This window comes from Peromyscus maniculatus, chromosome 13 (genome assembly GCF_049852395.1).
Source record: "Peromyscus maniculatus bairdii isolate BWxNUB_F1_BW_parent chromosome 13, HU_Pman_BW_mat_3.1, whole genome shotgun sequence".
NCBI classification, from domain to species: Eukaryota; Metazoa; Chordata; class Mammalia; order Rodentia; family Cricetidae; genus Peromyscus; species Peromyscus maniculatus.
In genome coordinates this window covers 29458438-29473340 of record NC_134864.1, presented here as the reverse complement: position 1 = coordinate 29473340, position 14903 = coordinate 29458438, and the positions used below count along the sequence as shown (strand labels likewise).

Here is a 14903-nt window from a genome sequence, read left to right as displayed (position 1 = left end):
GAACTGAACTCAGGTTGTCAGATTTGGCTAGCTGGTACCTTTACCATTGAGCAATCTTGCTGGCTCAACCCGTAATGGTTTTTAAAAAAAAATAAAAATAAAAAATAGGGCAGGAGAGAGGGCTCAAAAGTTAAGAGCACTGGCTGGTCTTCCAGAGGTCCTGAGTTCAAGTCCCAGCAACCACATGGTGGCTCACAACCATCTATAGAGATGATATCTGGTGCCCTCTTCTGGTATACAGGCATGTATGCAGACAGAACACTATACACAATAAACAAATAAATAAAATCTTAAAAAAATACAATAAAAAATAAATGTGTTTTACTTGCTATGGTTGCTTATACCTATAATCCCAGCACTCAGGAAGCTAAGGCAGGACACTTGCCCACAGTTGGAAGCCAGTCTGGGCTATAGAGTGAGTCTGAGGCAAGCGTAGGCTATAGTGAGATCCTCTTTCAACAAGCAGACCATGTTGGGCATGGTGATGTACACTTGTAACACATGCACTTGAGTGACAGAAGCAGGAGACTCCCCAAGTTCAAGGCCTATCTACATAGTGAATTCCAGGCCAGCCAGGGCTACCCAATCTCCAGTGAAGAAAAAAAGCTACACACATTGGTACACTTGTCATCATAGCATTCAGGAGGCAGAGGCAGGAAGGTAAGTTTGAGGCCAGCTGGAGATATATTATGAGACTCTGTTTTTTTAAAAAACAAAACAAAAACAAAAAAAACCCCCAAGGGCCACTATGATGGATCAGTGGGTAAAAACACTTGCCTGGAAAGCCTGATGACCTGAGATTGATCTCTAGATCCCACAGTGGAAGAAGAGAACTGACTTCAGAAAGATGTCCTCAGACTTCTACATGTGTACTGTGACATGCATTTGCTCACATGTGTGCTGGCATGTAATAACAATAAATGAAATAAATTTAAATATTTAATTGAGTATTTTAGAGTTGTGGAAATATTTATGCCTGTTTCATTAATGCTCTTTATATTCACAACTGGAATTTGTAAATAGAGCCATTGACAGTTTACCTACACTGTTAAGTACATTTTATAGATAAAAGTTACGTATTCAGAATCTCTGAGTTTCTGATGGTGCCCTAGCCCTTACGATTTTAACTCTCAATTACAGATGACATTGTTAAAGATGGAGTCACTCTATACCTGCTACAGTCAGTTGACCAATCACTGTTAACAGCGACAAAAGAAAGAATCGACTTCTTACCTCACTATGACACCCTGGTTAAAAGTGGCATGTATGAGTATTATGCAAGTGAAGGACAGAATCCTTTGCGTAAGTAATCTGTACAATTTTTGATTTTCTTTTTAATTTATTTATTTTTACTTTGTGTACATTGGTATTTTGGCATGGGTGTTGGATCCTCTAGAACTGGAGTTACAGACAGTTGTGAGCTGTTTTGTGGGTGCTGGTAATTGAACCCAGGTCCTCTGGAAGAGCAGTCAGTGCTCTTAACCACTGAGCACTGAGTTGTTAATCTCTTTCATCCTTTCACCACATATACCATTCCCTCACATTTTGTAGATCTTTTCATTCTACTTTATTATAAGGCCATGGGAAACTCATTTTGATCTGCTTTCTTAGTTTCTTTGTATATATCCAACTGAAATTGGGGATTTTTGTTTATTTTTAAAATTTTAAGTTTATTCATGTGTGTGTGTATTTGTATGCCACATGAGTGTGGTTTCCCAGGGAGTGCTGGAAACCAAACTAGGGCTCTGCTCAAAAGCAGCAACTACTCTTAACTGCAGAGCTGTCTCTCTAGCTCAGTCCCGCCTCTGTGTGTGTGTGTGTGTGCGCGTGTGCGCGCGTGCATCCCCCCACAGCCAGCATACATGTGAAAGTCCAAGACATCTCCTCGCCTTCTACTGTGTTTGCAGCTTGGTGTCTTCGTTCACTGCTGTGACTGCCAAGTTAACTGGACTAAGCTTCCAAAGAGTCTCTTGTCTGTGTCCAGAAGTCAACTTCAAAGTAAAAAAGTCACCTTTAACCCAGTAATAGAGCTGGATGCGCTTTACCTTGTAGTTAGACATCTTCCTGTCTTGCTGTAAACCACCTCCAGTTATGAAAAGACCCTTTTCCTTTCATTTATTTATTTTTATTTATTTACTCCGGATTAAACCCAGAGCCTTGCACATACAAGATAAGCATTCTACTGCTGAGTTCCATCAATCCCTAATCTGTAAATTTACATAGATAAATTGATGTGCCTATTGCCATGTCTTTAATACTTTTTTAAAAACCTTCATAGCTTGACTGGTTTTTCCTTATAGACTGTTTCAGATGGTTTACCAGATCTTCTTTCTAGACACTATCAAAGTACTTTATGCTATTAACGTGTTTATTATAAACCATATTAAAATTATCTTCTTTCATTTTGTTCTCTCTCTCTCTCTCTCTCTCTCTCTCTCTCTCTCTCTCTCTCTCTCTCTCTCTCTCTCTCTCTCTCTCTCTCTCTCTCTCTCTCTCTCTCTCATGTGCATTGGAGTTTTGCCTGCATGTATGTCTGTGTGAGGATGCCAGATCCACTGGAACTGGAATTACAGACAGTTGTGTGTAGTTGGAAGGTTTTTCCGGTCCGGCCCCACAGTCCCACAGCCACTTATAAAATAATTTCTCAGAGGCTTATATTAATTACCAATTGCATGGCATATTGCAAACTTTTTGCTAACTGGCTCTTATAACTTAAATTAACCCATTGCTATTAATCTGTGTTTTGCCATGTGTTCTGTGGCTTATCTGTCTGCTGGCATGTTGTTCCTTGGGCGGCAGGCTGGCATCTCTCCTGCCTCTCCTTTCTCTTCCTGTTTATCTGCTTGGACTTCCACCTACCTGTAAGCTGCCTTGCCATAGGTCAATGCAGCTTTATTTATCAACCAATCAGAGCAACACATATTCACAGCCTATAGAAAGATATCCCATAGCAGTTTTGAGCTGCTATGTGGGTGCTGGGAATTGAACCCAGGTCCTTTGGAAGAGCAGCCAGTGAGCCATCTCTCCAGGCCCCAAATCCTTTTTTTTTAAAAATGTGTTTTACTGTTAGAAATTAGAAAAACAGATAAGTGAGTAGAATGTGAAAATAATCATATTACTACCTGAATGTAATAATCACTAATACTTTGGTGTTTATCATTTCAGAACTTTTTCTATTAGTTGATTTTTTTAAACATTATTTTATATATGTTAAGTATAGAAGTGGTATAGATACTTTATATTAATTTATTTTTTAAAATGTATTTTATGTATGTTAGGTACAGAAGTGGTATAAATAGACAAGTCAAAAATTCTTTCATAGCTAATCTCCCTCTGTGGCCTGCTGTATTTGGCAGTACGTCTCCTGTTTTTTTATCTACCGTTCACCTTGGTTCCTTCTCTGCACTGATGAGCCTGTCTGCTTTCATGGCTTCTGGCAGTCTCTACTTTCCTCATCTCCTTCATTTATCTCCAAATGTCTGTAGAAGTTACCATTGAGCAGAAAGGTTGGAGTGGAAATAAACTTTTTATTTACTTATTTGTTTGTTTATATTTTATGTGTATGAGTATTTGCTTATTTGTCTGTGCACCATGTGCATGCAGTATCCACAGATGCCAGAAGAGGGAGTGTGAGAGCGCCTGTGACTGGTGTACAGATGGTTGTGAGCTTCTGTGTGTTCTGGGAATTGAACCTCTGGAGGAGCAGCCATGCCTTTGACTGCTGTTACATCTCTCCACCCTCCACCCCCAGCCCACAGAAATAAGCTTTTAACTTTTTGTTTGTTTTTGTTTTTGTTCTTTGAGACAGAGTTTCTCTGTGTAACAAACAGCCTTAGCTGTCCTGGACCTCGCTTTGTAGGCTGTGTCCTGGGTGCTGGGATTAAAAGCATACACCACACACCCAGCTTAATTTTTTTTTAAAAAAGATTTTATTTTAAATGATGTGTATACCTGTGCCTTTGTTATTTGATCTCTTTGCTCATTTTACTCTATAGCACAATCTACTTTGTAATATGCTATAAATTTACTTAGTTACTGTCTTAGTGACTTTTCTATTGCTATAAAGAGACACCATGGCCATTTATAAACTTATAAACAGAAAGCATTTAAGTTGGGGCTAATGGTTCCAGAGGGTATAGAGTTGGTGGTCATCATGACAGGGAGATGGCAACAGGCTGGCATGGTGCTGGAGCAGTAGCTGAGAGATGATATCTAATCTACAAGTTGGAGGTGGAAAGAGCTAAATGGAATGGTATAGGCCTTTGAAACCTCAAAACTCACTCCTAATGACACACCTCCTCCAACAGAGTCACACCTCCTAATTTTTTTCCCATAATTCCACCAACTGGGGAGGGACCAAGCATTTAAACATTTGAGTCTGGGGGGGACCATTCTTACTCAAACCACCACACTTACTGTAATCATTTTTTTTCTCTTTCTTTTTTCTTTTTTTTCCCACTCCCACCTCCAACTCTTTGTTTTTGAGGCAGGTCTGTTCTGGAGCTCTCCTGCTATGTAGACCAATTTGGCCTCAGACTCACAGAGATTGGCCTGCTTCTGTCTCCCGAGTCCTGGGATTAAAAACATGTACCACCACACCTGACTGTGATTATGTTATTTTTATTTATTTTAAATTTTATATATTTATTTATTTAGTGTCTCTATATGTAGCCAGGCTATCCTGGAAGTCACTCTGTAGATCAGGCTAGGCTTGAACTCACAGAGATCCACCTGCCACTGCCTCCTGAGTACTGGGAATGAAGGTATAATTATAGTTTTTGAAGTTGACATTTATTTATTTGTGTGCATGAGGGCATATGTACCCTGGTGTGCATGTGTGCCTGTGGAGGTCAGAGGATAGCTTGTAAGGAGCTGCTTCTCTCCTGCCATGTGAATCCTAGGGATGGAACTCAGGTTGTCAGGCTTGATGACAAGCACCTTTCCCCAATGAACTATTCACCTGTCCATGATTACATTTTATTTCCCATCTTCCAGTAAAATGTTGAACTCACAGAAATAGAATCTTTGCATTGTGCATTCCCTGGAGTAGTACCTGGCAGAGAATAGGTGCTTGAATGTTTGAGTTAATTTTAAATAACTTACTTGGAGATAAATTTCTGAATATATATTGTGTATTCAGGGTAAAGACTTTTGTTGTAAAGACTTTCAGTGTAGCTTAATTACTGTACAGATTCACTGTATCGGTTTTCAACTGTGCCGTTGTTACATAAATATGTGGTGAATCTCTGCTCAAACTTCGACTTTGACTTCCGTTAACTTTGCAATATATCCCAAGATCTTTTCTCTCATTTCTTTCCTTCTGGCTCTTTCTTGCTTGCTGTGGCCATGTCTTCAAATCATGTTCATCATTTCTTTTATATATTTTCTTTTAGCAGACAGATCTGAGTTTTATTATATATATATGTATGTCAGTGAAACAAAAGCTTTACCTCTGGCTCTCTAGTCTCTTTGTTAAGGAGAGTATTTGTTCCAGCTTCTTATGTAATACTTCTACTAGTTGAATTTGATGTAGTAAACATTGTATTTAAATTGTATATATTTCTAGAGGCAGAAATTCAAACTTGTCTCTATTCTATTCCTCTTTTCTTTTGGAGGGGGGAGTAGGTGTTTTGAGACAGGGTTTCTTTTGTATAGCTTTGGCTGTCCTGGAATTAGCTTTGTAGACCAGGCTGCCCTCAACTCACAAAGATCCATTTGCCTTTGCCTTCCAAGTGCTGGGATTAAAGGTGTGTGCCACCACCTGGATCCTTTTCTTTTTTAAATTAAGTTGTAAACATTTTTTCTTTCTAGTTATTGTTGTCCGTAGCCTGATTCATATGCATACCTAATTTGTGTTAACTTTAATTAGTTTATCAATCTAGTTATCACTTTAATGTTTAGAGTGCTTGCTAAATAAGTTAAGTGCTTGCTAAGTAAGTTAAGTGCTTGCTAAGTAAGTTAAGTGCTTGCTGAGTAAACTAAAACTTGGTGAGTTTTAGTTGGGTTAAGTTTCTGTGAAGCGAAGATAAAAGTTGGTATAACTGTCTTTCCTTTCTCTTTCTGTTCTGTCTTTTCAGACAGTCTCATTGGGTAACCCAGGCTGCTTTCTGAACTTGCTCAAATAACAGACATGTGTTGTTTCTTTTCCTTCTTCTTTACTTCTTTTTGTTGTTGTTGTTTTCGAGTCTCTTTTTATGCATTCATTCATTCATTCATTTATTTATTTATTATGTATACAATATTCTGCCTGCATGTGTCCCTGCAGGCCAGAAGATGGCACCAGATCTTATTACAAGTGGTTATGAGCCACCATGTGGTTGCTGGGAATTGAACTCAGAACCTCTGGAAGAGCAGTCAGTGTGCTCTTAACCACTGAGCCATCTCTCCAGCCCAAGTCTGAGTTTCTTAATGTATCTCCCTGGCTGTCCTTGAACTCAGAGATCTGCTGAGTGCTGGGATTAAAGGTGTGTGTTCCACCACTGCCCTGTGTATTGTTTCTTTTTAATTAGAGATATAGTTGAGTGGTTACTTTTCAGGAAGGAGACTCTAAAATAGCGCTGCCAATAGTGAATTGAATGTAAAGTTGGTTGGTAGTGTGCTGGGAATCAGTAGTATGGAGCTATCTGTCTTGTCATTTGTTGTATTGATTTTCTGGAAGAGATGTGAACAGATGCGGCTCTAGTGACAACCAAAGACACCATCCCAGCCTAGTCTAGCACAGCAGGCCCCAGTGACTTTTTTGAGGTTGCTTACAGGAGCATGACTGATTTAAATAAAAAACAGCTGTATCACTAAAAAGCCCACTTGGCATGGTGAAAGCTGTATCTTGGAGCTCCCTTTGAAACTTCAGGCACTCAGCCAGCAATTGCCTATGGCTTTTATAACTTTGGAGATGACTCTTGTGAATCTTTAAAAGTCAAGAGCTTTCTGGGTCTAGTTTGTTGTTTTTTGAGACAGAGTCTCACTTTGTAGCCCTGGCTGGCTTAAAACTCAATATGTAGACCAGGATGTGAGGATGGCCTCACACTCACACAGATCTCCCTGTTTCTGCCCTGAGTCCTGGGATTAAGATGTGTGCCACCATGCCTGCCTGGCTTGGGCCTGTTTTTAGAGTCCAGAGCCATGTCAATTTTGTGTACTTCCTGTGTCTTAAGAGTTTGTAGGAGAAAATGTTTTAATTTGGAGAAAATCGTGAAACTGTTATTTAACACATTTTTTTTGGGGGGGGGGTTGGTTTATATAGTGAGAATATAACATTCTTTCTGTTACTATGATAAAATACCTGACGAAAAGCAATTTAAGGAAGGGTGTGTTTATTCTGCTTTTCAGCTCTAGATTTTATCATAGACAAAAAGACATAGCAGGAACAGGAAGCAAGCTAGTCACATTTCGTCCACGCAGTCAGAAAGTAGAGAAGGACGAGTGTTCATACTCATCTGGTGCTCTAGTTTGCTTTCAGTTGTTCTGATAAACACCATTACCTGAAGCAACTTGAGGGAGAAAAGAATTTATCTTAAACTTCCAGGTCACAATCCATTGAAGGAAGTCAGGACAGGAATTCAAGTGGGAACTCGAGCAGAAACCGTGTAGGAACTACATGTGCTAACCGACTCACCCTTGAGCTTGCTCGCTGGCTCCTTCTGCTATTGTCTCCCTAGAGGTGGAGTCATCATAGTGGGCTGTGTCCTCCCCTGCTAGTCATAATAAAGACGAAGTCGCACAGACCAGTTTCATTTAGGCAGTTCATCAAGTAAGGCTTCCTCTTCCCAGGCAGCTTTAGATTGGGTCCGGTTGACAATAAAAACTAACATACCTGGCTTTACCCATTTTCAGGTTCAGCCTGGTAGCTGCGGTGGGTCTTCCTACTTAATTAACTTAATCTAAAAAAGTGCTCACAGAGCTGCGCACATCTTTAATCCCAGCACTCGGGAGGCAGAGCCAGGCAGATCTCTGTGAGTTCAAGGCCATCCTGGTCTACAGAGAGAGATCCGGGACAGGCGTCAGAACTACACAGAGAAACTCTGTCTAGAAAAACCAAACCAAACTAAACAAAAAGCATGCTCACAGATATTCCCAGAGTCTCCAAGCTGCTTCTAGATTCTGCCAAGCTGATGATTTAAACTGTTTGAGAGTGCAAGTTATCTTTGAACTCCTAGCAATCCTCCTACCTCAGCCTCTGGAGTGCTCAGATCACAGGTGCCTTAGTTACTTTTCTATTGCTGTGACAAAACACCATGACCAAGGCAACTTAGAGAAGAAAGCATTTAATTAGCCTACGATTTCAGAGGGTTAGTTTTTGATGGTGGTATGAGGGCACAGAGGTGGGCAGCTGGAGTAGCAGCTTAGAAGCTCATACCTTGATCTACAAACATGAGGCAGAGGGCACGCTGGGAATGGCAGGACTCTTTCTTTTGAAACCTCATACCCTACCTCCAGTGATATCTTCTCCACAAGGCCACACCTCTTCGTCCCACACCTCTTCATCCTTCCCAAACAGTTCCACCAACTGGAGACCAAGCATTCAGACACATAAGTCCATGGGTGCCATTGAAACTGCCACAGGTGGCCACCATTTAACATGATATTGTTAGTCTTTAGAATTCTATATCCAAGCTAGCTCTCTCTCTGTGGGGTGTGTGTGTGTGTGTGTGTGTGTGTGTGTGTGTGTGTGTGTGTGTTGTCCAGAGGACTGAATCTAGGGCATGTTCTCACTGAGTACAGGTTGGTCTTGAACATGCTTTATAATCTGGGCAGGTCTTCAACTTAGAATCTTCTTGCCTCAGCCTCCTAGTTGAGACTACAGGCCTTTGGCCACCACACCAGCTTCTCAAACCAGCCCTTTTTCATTGCTTCTGTTTTGATACAGGGCCTTACTGTGTGGTTCAGATTGGTGCCTAATCTTTAACATCATTAGACTCAGGATAATAATACTTGTAGGTCTTCAGAAAATAAAAGTGGTTTGCTTCAGAGTTCCTTCTCCTTGAACTTTTGTATAAAGTATTTGGAATGGAAAGGTTAAGTATTGTTTTCTCAATCTCTTCCAGCATTTGCTCTTGCAGAATTAATCGACAATTCATTGTCAGCAACTGCTCGTAATGTTGGTGTTAGGAGAATACAGATCAAATTGGTAAGAAAATCATGCATAAAGAAATGTAAATTTTTTAGTAGTACATTGGAAAAATTAGAAATAAAGAAAAACTAGAAATAGTCAACTGATGTCTCGTTACTAATTTTTATAATTTCTTTTATGTATGCATGTGCTTATTTACACATCTCTTTCGGTACTTAAGTTTTATAATTTCTTTTTTAACACTGCAATTATAAACACGACATGAATATTTTATGATATTAATGCAGAGGGTTTGTTAGCTACAGTGTAAGTTCTGGAGTCCATCTTTTTAAACAGATTTTTTTTCCTTCCTGTATTTTTGCCATGAGAAGCAATGTGGGAATAGTGTATATTTATATATACCTTGATTATTTCCTTAAGTTAAATTCTGAGAAATGGTATTCCTAGGTTAAAAAACATTCAGAATTTTAAAGTTTTTGATAGATATAATTCAGTGCCTTTAAGAAAGTTGTATTTGTTTATATTTATACCAGTGATATGAGTGAGCCTATTGAATTTCATACTTCATGTTTAAGTATTAATTGGCATTTTCCTGACTCTTTTGTAGCTTTTTGATGAAACACAAGGAAAACCTGCTGTCGCAGTGGTTGATAATGGAAGAGGAATGACCTCTAAACAGCTTAACAACTGGGCTGTGTATAGGTTGTCAAAATTTACAAGACAAGGTGACTTTGAAAGGTTAGCAAAATCATGTTTTTTCCTATTTTTAGTGATACCTGTAAAAGTAAGAACTTCAGTGTGAGAGATATACCTATCATTTATCTATCTGTCTGTCATCTTTATATCTATCATCCATCCATCCATCCATCCATCCATCCATCCATCCATCCATCCATCCATCCACCTACATAGATTCTAGTGTAAATCGATAAATCCACAGGAGTCTATTTAAGAAGTATTAGGGAAATTTATTAAGGTAAATTGAGGAAATACAGTCACGAATACAAAACAGTGCAGACAGCTGAAGTTGTCCTCTGATCTGACTGAGAGTGAATCAACCTCACAGGCAGGGGCAGGGAGAAGGGGCATGTGACCCTCCTCCCTCTCCTTTTAAGAGGTCATTTACAACGGCAGGAAGCACAGCCTCCTGTGGGCCCTGTAGCCCAAGGTCATGGGTGGAGCAAATACCACTACATTTCCCCCTTTTGTCTAAATAAGAAAGTTCTAAACTTAATGCAAACTATATACAATAAGAATGATTATCAAATATTGTCCAGGAAAAACAAAGGGTAATAACATAAAAATAGAACTACAACCAACAAGAATAGCATCAAACAAGAAAGACATGCTAAATGTCCAGAAATGTCCAGAATATAGGTAAATGGCAAATTACCAAGATTACTCCAATAGCTGTCCTATCTTGGATATTCTAATTGTAGTATTAATATGCTCTAGCTAAGATAGGAGAAGATTGTAACTGTAACTATCTTGTCTTCTACTCAATGAAAGACATGAGAAGGAACATAATAATACCTGAGAAAACGGAAAATTCAAGCAAGCAATTTCTGAAATTCTTACAAGAATGGACAGAGACTGCTGGCAGCCTGGACACTCACTAAAGTTTCTCAGCATCATTGGGGCATCCAATTTGGCTACAGGCCTAGAATGTCTGACAGACCATTTTCAGAAGCAAGGATCTTTTTTTTTTTTTTTGGTTTTTCGAGACAGGGTTTCTCTGTGTAGCTTTGCGCCTTTCCTGGAGCTCACTTGGTAGCCCAGGCTGGCCTCGAACTCACAGAGATCCGCCTGGCTCTGCCTCCCGAGTGCTGGGATTAAAGGCGTGCGCCACCAACGCCCGGCTTAGAAGCAAGGATCTTGAAAAGGCCATCTTACCCTGTCTCGGCAGAGTTCAGTAGTTGCTTTTCCTTGTGTCCTGCTCGTCCAGAAAGGACAGTGTCCATACTGTTAGCAGTCGAGGCGAGGGCAGTTCTTTGCCCAGTAGGCCAGTTTGTGTTAAGAAGACAAACTTCCAAACAGAAATGTGTTAGAAGCCCAACATCCTCTCGGGATCAGATAGATGGGTGCTGCCAGGAGCAATCATGTCTCAATCAACAGAATTCTAAGTTATGGAGAGATTTGTCCGGACTGCTGGGCAAGGCAGGGGTAGAGAAATTTCCGTAGTGTTTTATTTAGATTTTTTCCCCCTCTCTTTTTGTATCTGTCCATGCACCTTCATTCTGATAGGTGTTTGTGTGTTCTTATTTGTTCCTTTTTTTTTTTGGTAGATACAGTTTTTTTGTAGAATGATTGACAGTCTTCCTTAGCACTGTTCATTTCCTTAATATTTTATAGGAATATTTTCAAACATGGAAAAAGTTGAAATTCTATAGTGAATATACCCACATGTGAGTTCTACTATCTGTTGTTATTTATTTTATTTTACTTCATTTTATGTGTATATATGTGCCTTACTTTGTGTATGTAGGTATCCATGGGGCCCAGAAGAGAGTGTCTGATCTCTTGGAGTTGTAGTTACAGACAATTGTGAACATGTTCAGTTCCTAATACCCATATATTTATATAATAACATTAGCGAGATATATATATATATATATATACACACACACATACATACGTACATATATACATAAATACATATACACATACACGCATACATATACACACATACATATATACACATATACATACACATACATATGTACACATATATGTTGTTTTATGTGTATGGGTATTTTGTCTGTAGGTATATCTGTCCCCTACATTTGTCCATTGCCCTCAGAAGCCAGAAGAGGGCATTGGATCCCCTGGAATTAGAGCTACAGATGATTGTGATCCACTATGTGGGTTCTAGAAATTAAACTCAGGTCCTCTCTGGAAGAGCAGCTAGTACTCTTAGCTGCTGAACCATCTTTCCAGTCCCACTAATATATCTAAATCAATCTATCTATCTATCTATCTATCTATCTATCTATCTATCTATCTATCTATTTTGGTTTTTCGAGACAGGGTTTCTGTGTAGCTTTGCGCCTTTTTTTCCTGGAACTCACTTGGTAGCCCAGGCTGGCCTCGAACTCACAGAGATCCGCCTGGCTCTTCCTCCCGAGTGCTGGGATTAAATGTGTGCGCCACCACCGCCACTAAACCTCTAAAAGAGCAGCCTCTCTTGAGCCCGCTTAGTGGAACACTTTTATACTTAATGGTTATGGTTTCTGTTATTTGAACATGAAATATAGGTTGTTTAAATTTTTATCTAGTAAGTAACTTCTGTAACAATATTTATTATAATTTTTTAAAAGATAACTATGTTTATTTTTATGCATGTATGTTCTTGTACCATTTGCATGCCTACTGGCCATGAAGAACAGAAAGAGAACTTTAAGTCTCCTGGAACTGGAGTTACAGATAATTGTGAGCCACCATGGGGGTGCTGGAAACTGAACCCCAATCCTGAAAGAGTAGCCAGTGCTTTTAACCCTTGAGCCATCTTTCCAGCTCTCTATGATTGATTTATTAACTGCTCTTTTTCCTGTCAGGGACCATACTTTAAAATTTGTTTGTCTTATAATTTTTTGTTTATTTTTTTGAGAACTAGACAATTTAAATAACTTGTTATTCTGTGTTACCACTGAAGTCTGCTCACTTAAGTTTGGTGATCAGCTTATTTTACCTTTCCTGAAATGAAACCGTAAGTCCTTTGCTGAGGGTTTCTGTGGGTATAATGGAAACCCCTGCCCCAGAGATCAGTCTCAGGGCTTTGCAGATGCTAGGCAAATGCTTTACTCCTGAATTACATTCCTAGCCCTAGAATGCACTTGGTGGTTTTGGTAGGGGTTTTGGTAAGTGGTAGGTTCTAAGACAGCATTTTTTTATATGTCCCATGCTGTTCTCTAACTTAGGATGCTTTTCCCTCTGTTTCTCAAGTAGATTGTTCTAAAGCTATGATTAATACAGTGTTTTCTTTTAGTGATCATTCAGGCTATGTTCGGCCAGTACCAGTACCACGCAGTTTGAACAGTGATATTTCCTATTTTGGTGTTGGAGGCAAACAGGCTGTTTTCTTTGTTGGGCAATCAGCCAGAGTAAGTGAAAATTTTTCCTGTAAGTGAAAATTGGTAAAAGTATTTTGGGATTGACAAACTTAACTAGTAGGAGTTAATGTATCTTTTAAATTGTTTGACAGATGATAAGCAAACCTGCAGACTCCCAGGATGTTCATGAGCTTGTGCTTTCTAAAGAAGATTTTGAGAAAAAGGAAAAAAATAAAGAGGCAATATATAGTGGATACATTAGAAACAGAAAGGTACAGTACATTTTACAGCTCAAAATTACACATTTATTGCTTTGACCACATGATGAGAACAGAATGTTTTTCTGACTTATTACTGAGATGTCAATGTTTTAAAAACTTGAAGGTAAGAGATTTTCAAAATGAATTATATTTTCATATTTTCCTTTAGAAAGTAGCAAACTTATCATTTATGTGGGTTTTTTTTTAAATCTAAAATTTTCCACATAAACTAACTTAAACTTTCTGTAAATTACTTAACAAGTTCCATACCTTGGTTGGAATTTACGCTAAATTTTTTTTGACATTTTATTCATTTATTTTGTGTGTGGGGTGTGTGTGTGTGTGTGTGTGTGTATGCCATAGTGCACATGGTTAGAGGACAGCATGTATACTTAGAGCTTTGATACCACATTTCCTACATCAACCTCTTGAGTATTCCTCATTTGGAAAATGTTTTTTTTTTTTTTTTGGTTTTTCGAGACAGGGTTTCTTTGTGTAGCTTTGCGCCTTTCCTGGGACTCACTTGGTAGTCCAGGCTGGCCTCGAACTCACAGAGATCCGCCTGGCTCTGCCTCCCGAGTGCTGGGATTAAAGGCGTGCGCCACCACCGCCCGGCTGGAAAATGTTTTTGTATACAATACATTTTAAGAAGAATATGAGTTGTCTATATGTATGTATATATACTACATGTGTGTTTGGTACCTGAGAACAGAAGGGGGTGTTTAAATAGCTTTATAATATTTCTATTGCTGGTTATACTGTTATTTTATTTGAGCATTTAGTATATTTGAAAGGTTTCCTTATAATTATAAGTATAGTGTTTGGTTATCTTTGTGTGACATTTTTCCCAAATTGCAGATATTTTTTCTATACAGATTGTTAGAATTTGAATAGCTGTGATGAATTTGAATTTTTAATATTTTCATGATATGTTACAATTTTTTTGGTCTGAGAAAAGAGACTCAGAAATTATATTTACTTTCAGTAATTTTGCATTGGAATACCTACCTGATCAGTTCCTTATTTTGTTGTTGTTGTTGTTTGTGCCCTCCTTAGGCTCATACTGAATATTTGGTACCTAGTTGGCAGAACTGTTTGGAAAAGGGTAGGGGTCTTGTTGGAGGAGGTATGTCACTAAGGGTTGGGTATGGGGTTTCAAAAGCCCATGCCAATTCCTGGTTAGCTGTTTCTGCCTCCTACTTGTGGATCAAGATGTCAGTTTTCTGCTACTGCACCAGCACCATGCCTGCTTGCTTGATGCCATGTTCCCCATGATGATGGTCATGGACCTTACCACCTTCTGAAACCATGGGCTCCAATAAATGCTCTCTTTCTTAAGTTGCCATGGCCATGGTGTTTTATCACAGCAGTAGAAACCAAGCAGAGAGTGGTGGTGCACACTTTTAATCCTAGAACTTGGGAGGCAGAGGCCAGCCTGGTCTACAGAGTAAGTTCTAGGACAGCCAAGGTTACAGAGAGAAACCCTGCCTAAACCCCCTCCCCCCCCCAAAAAAAAACCCAAAA

General features: G+C 39.2%; 1 protein-coding gene across 1 annotated transcript in view; it reads left to right on the top strand.

Moving 5' to 3' along the window:
* The window catches only part of Smchd1 (structural maintenance of chromosomes flexible hinge domain containing 1), a 139099-nt gene that overhangs the window by 16251 nt on the left and 107945 nt on the right, over positions 1-14903 (top strand). Inside the window, exons 3-7 of the mRNA XM_006972249.4 lie at positions 1141-1302; positions 9045-9127; positions 9678-9808; positions 13056-13170; positions 13272-13391. Coding sequence (XP_006972311.1) covers positions 1141-1302; positions 9045-9127; positions 9678-9808; positions 13056-13170; positions 13272-13391 — 611 coding nt within the window. The remainder of the gene's footprint in view (positions 1-1140; positions 1303-9044; positions 9128-9677; positions 9809-13055; positions 13171-13271; positions 13392-14903) is intronic.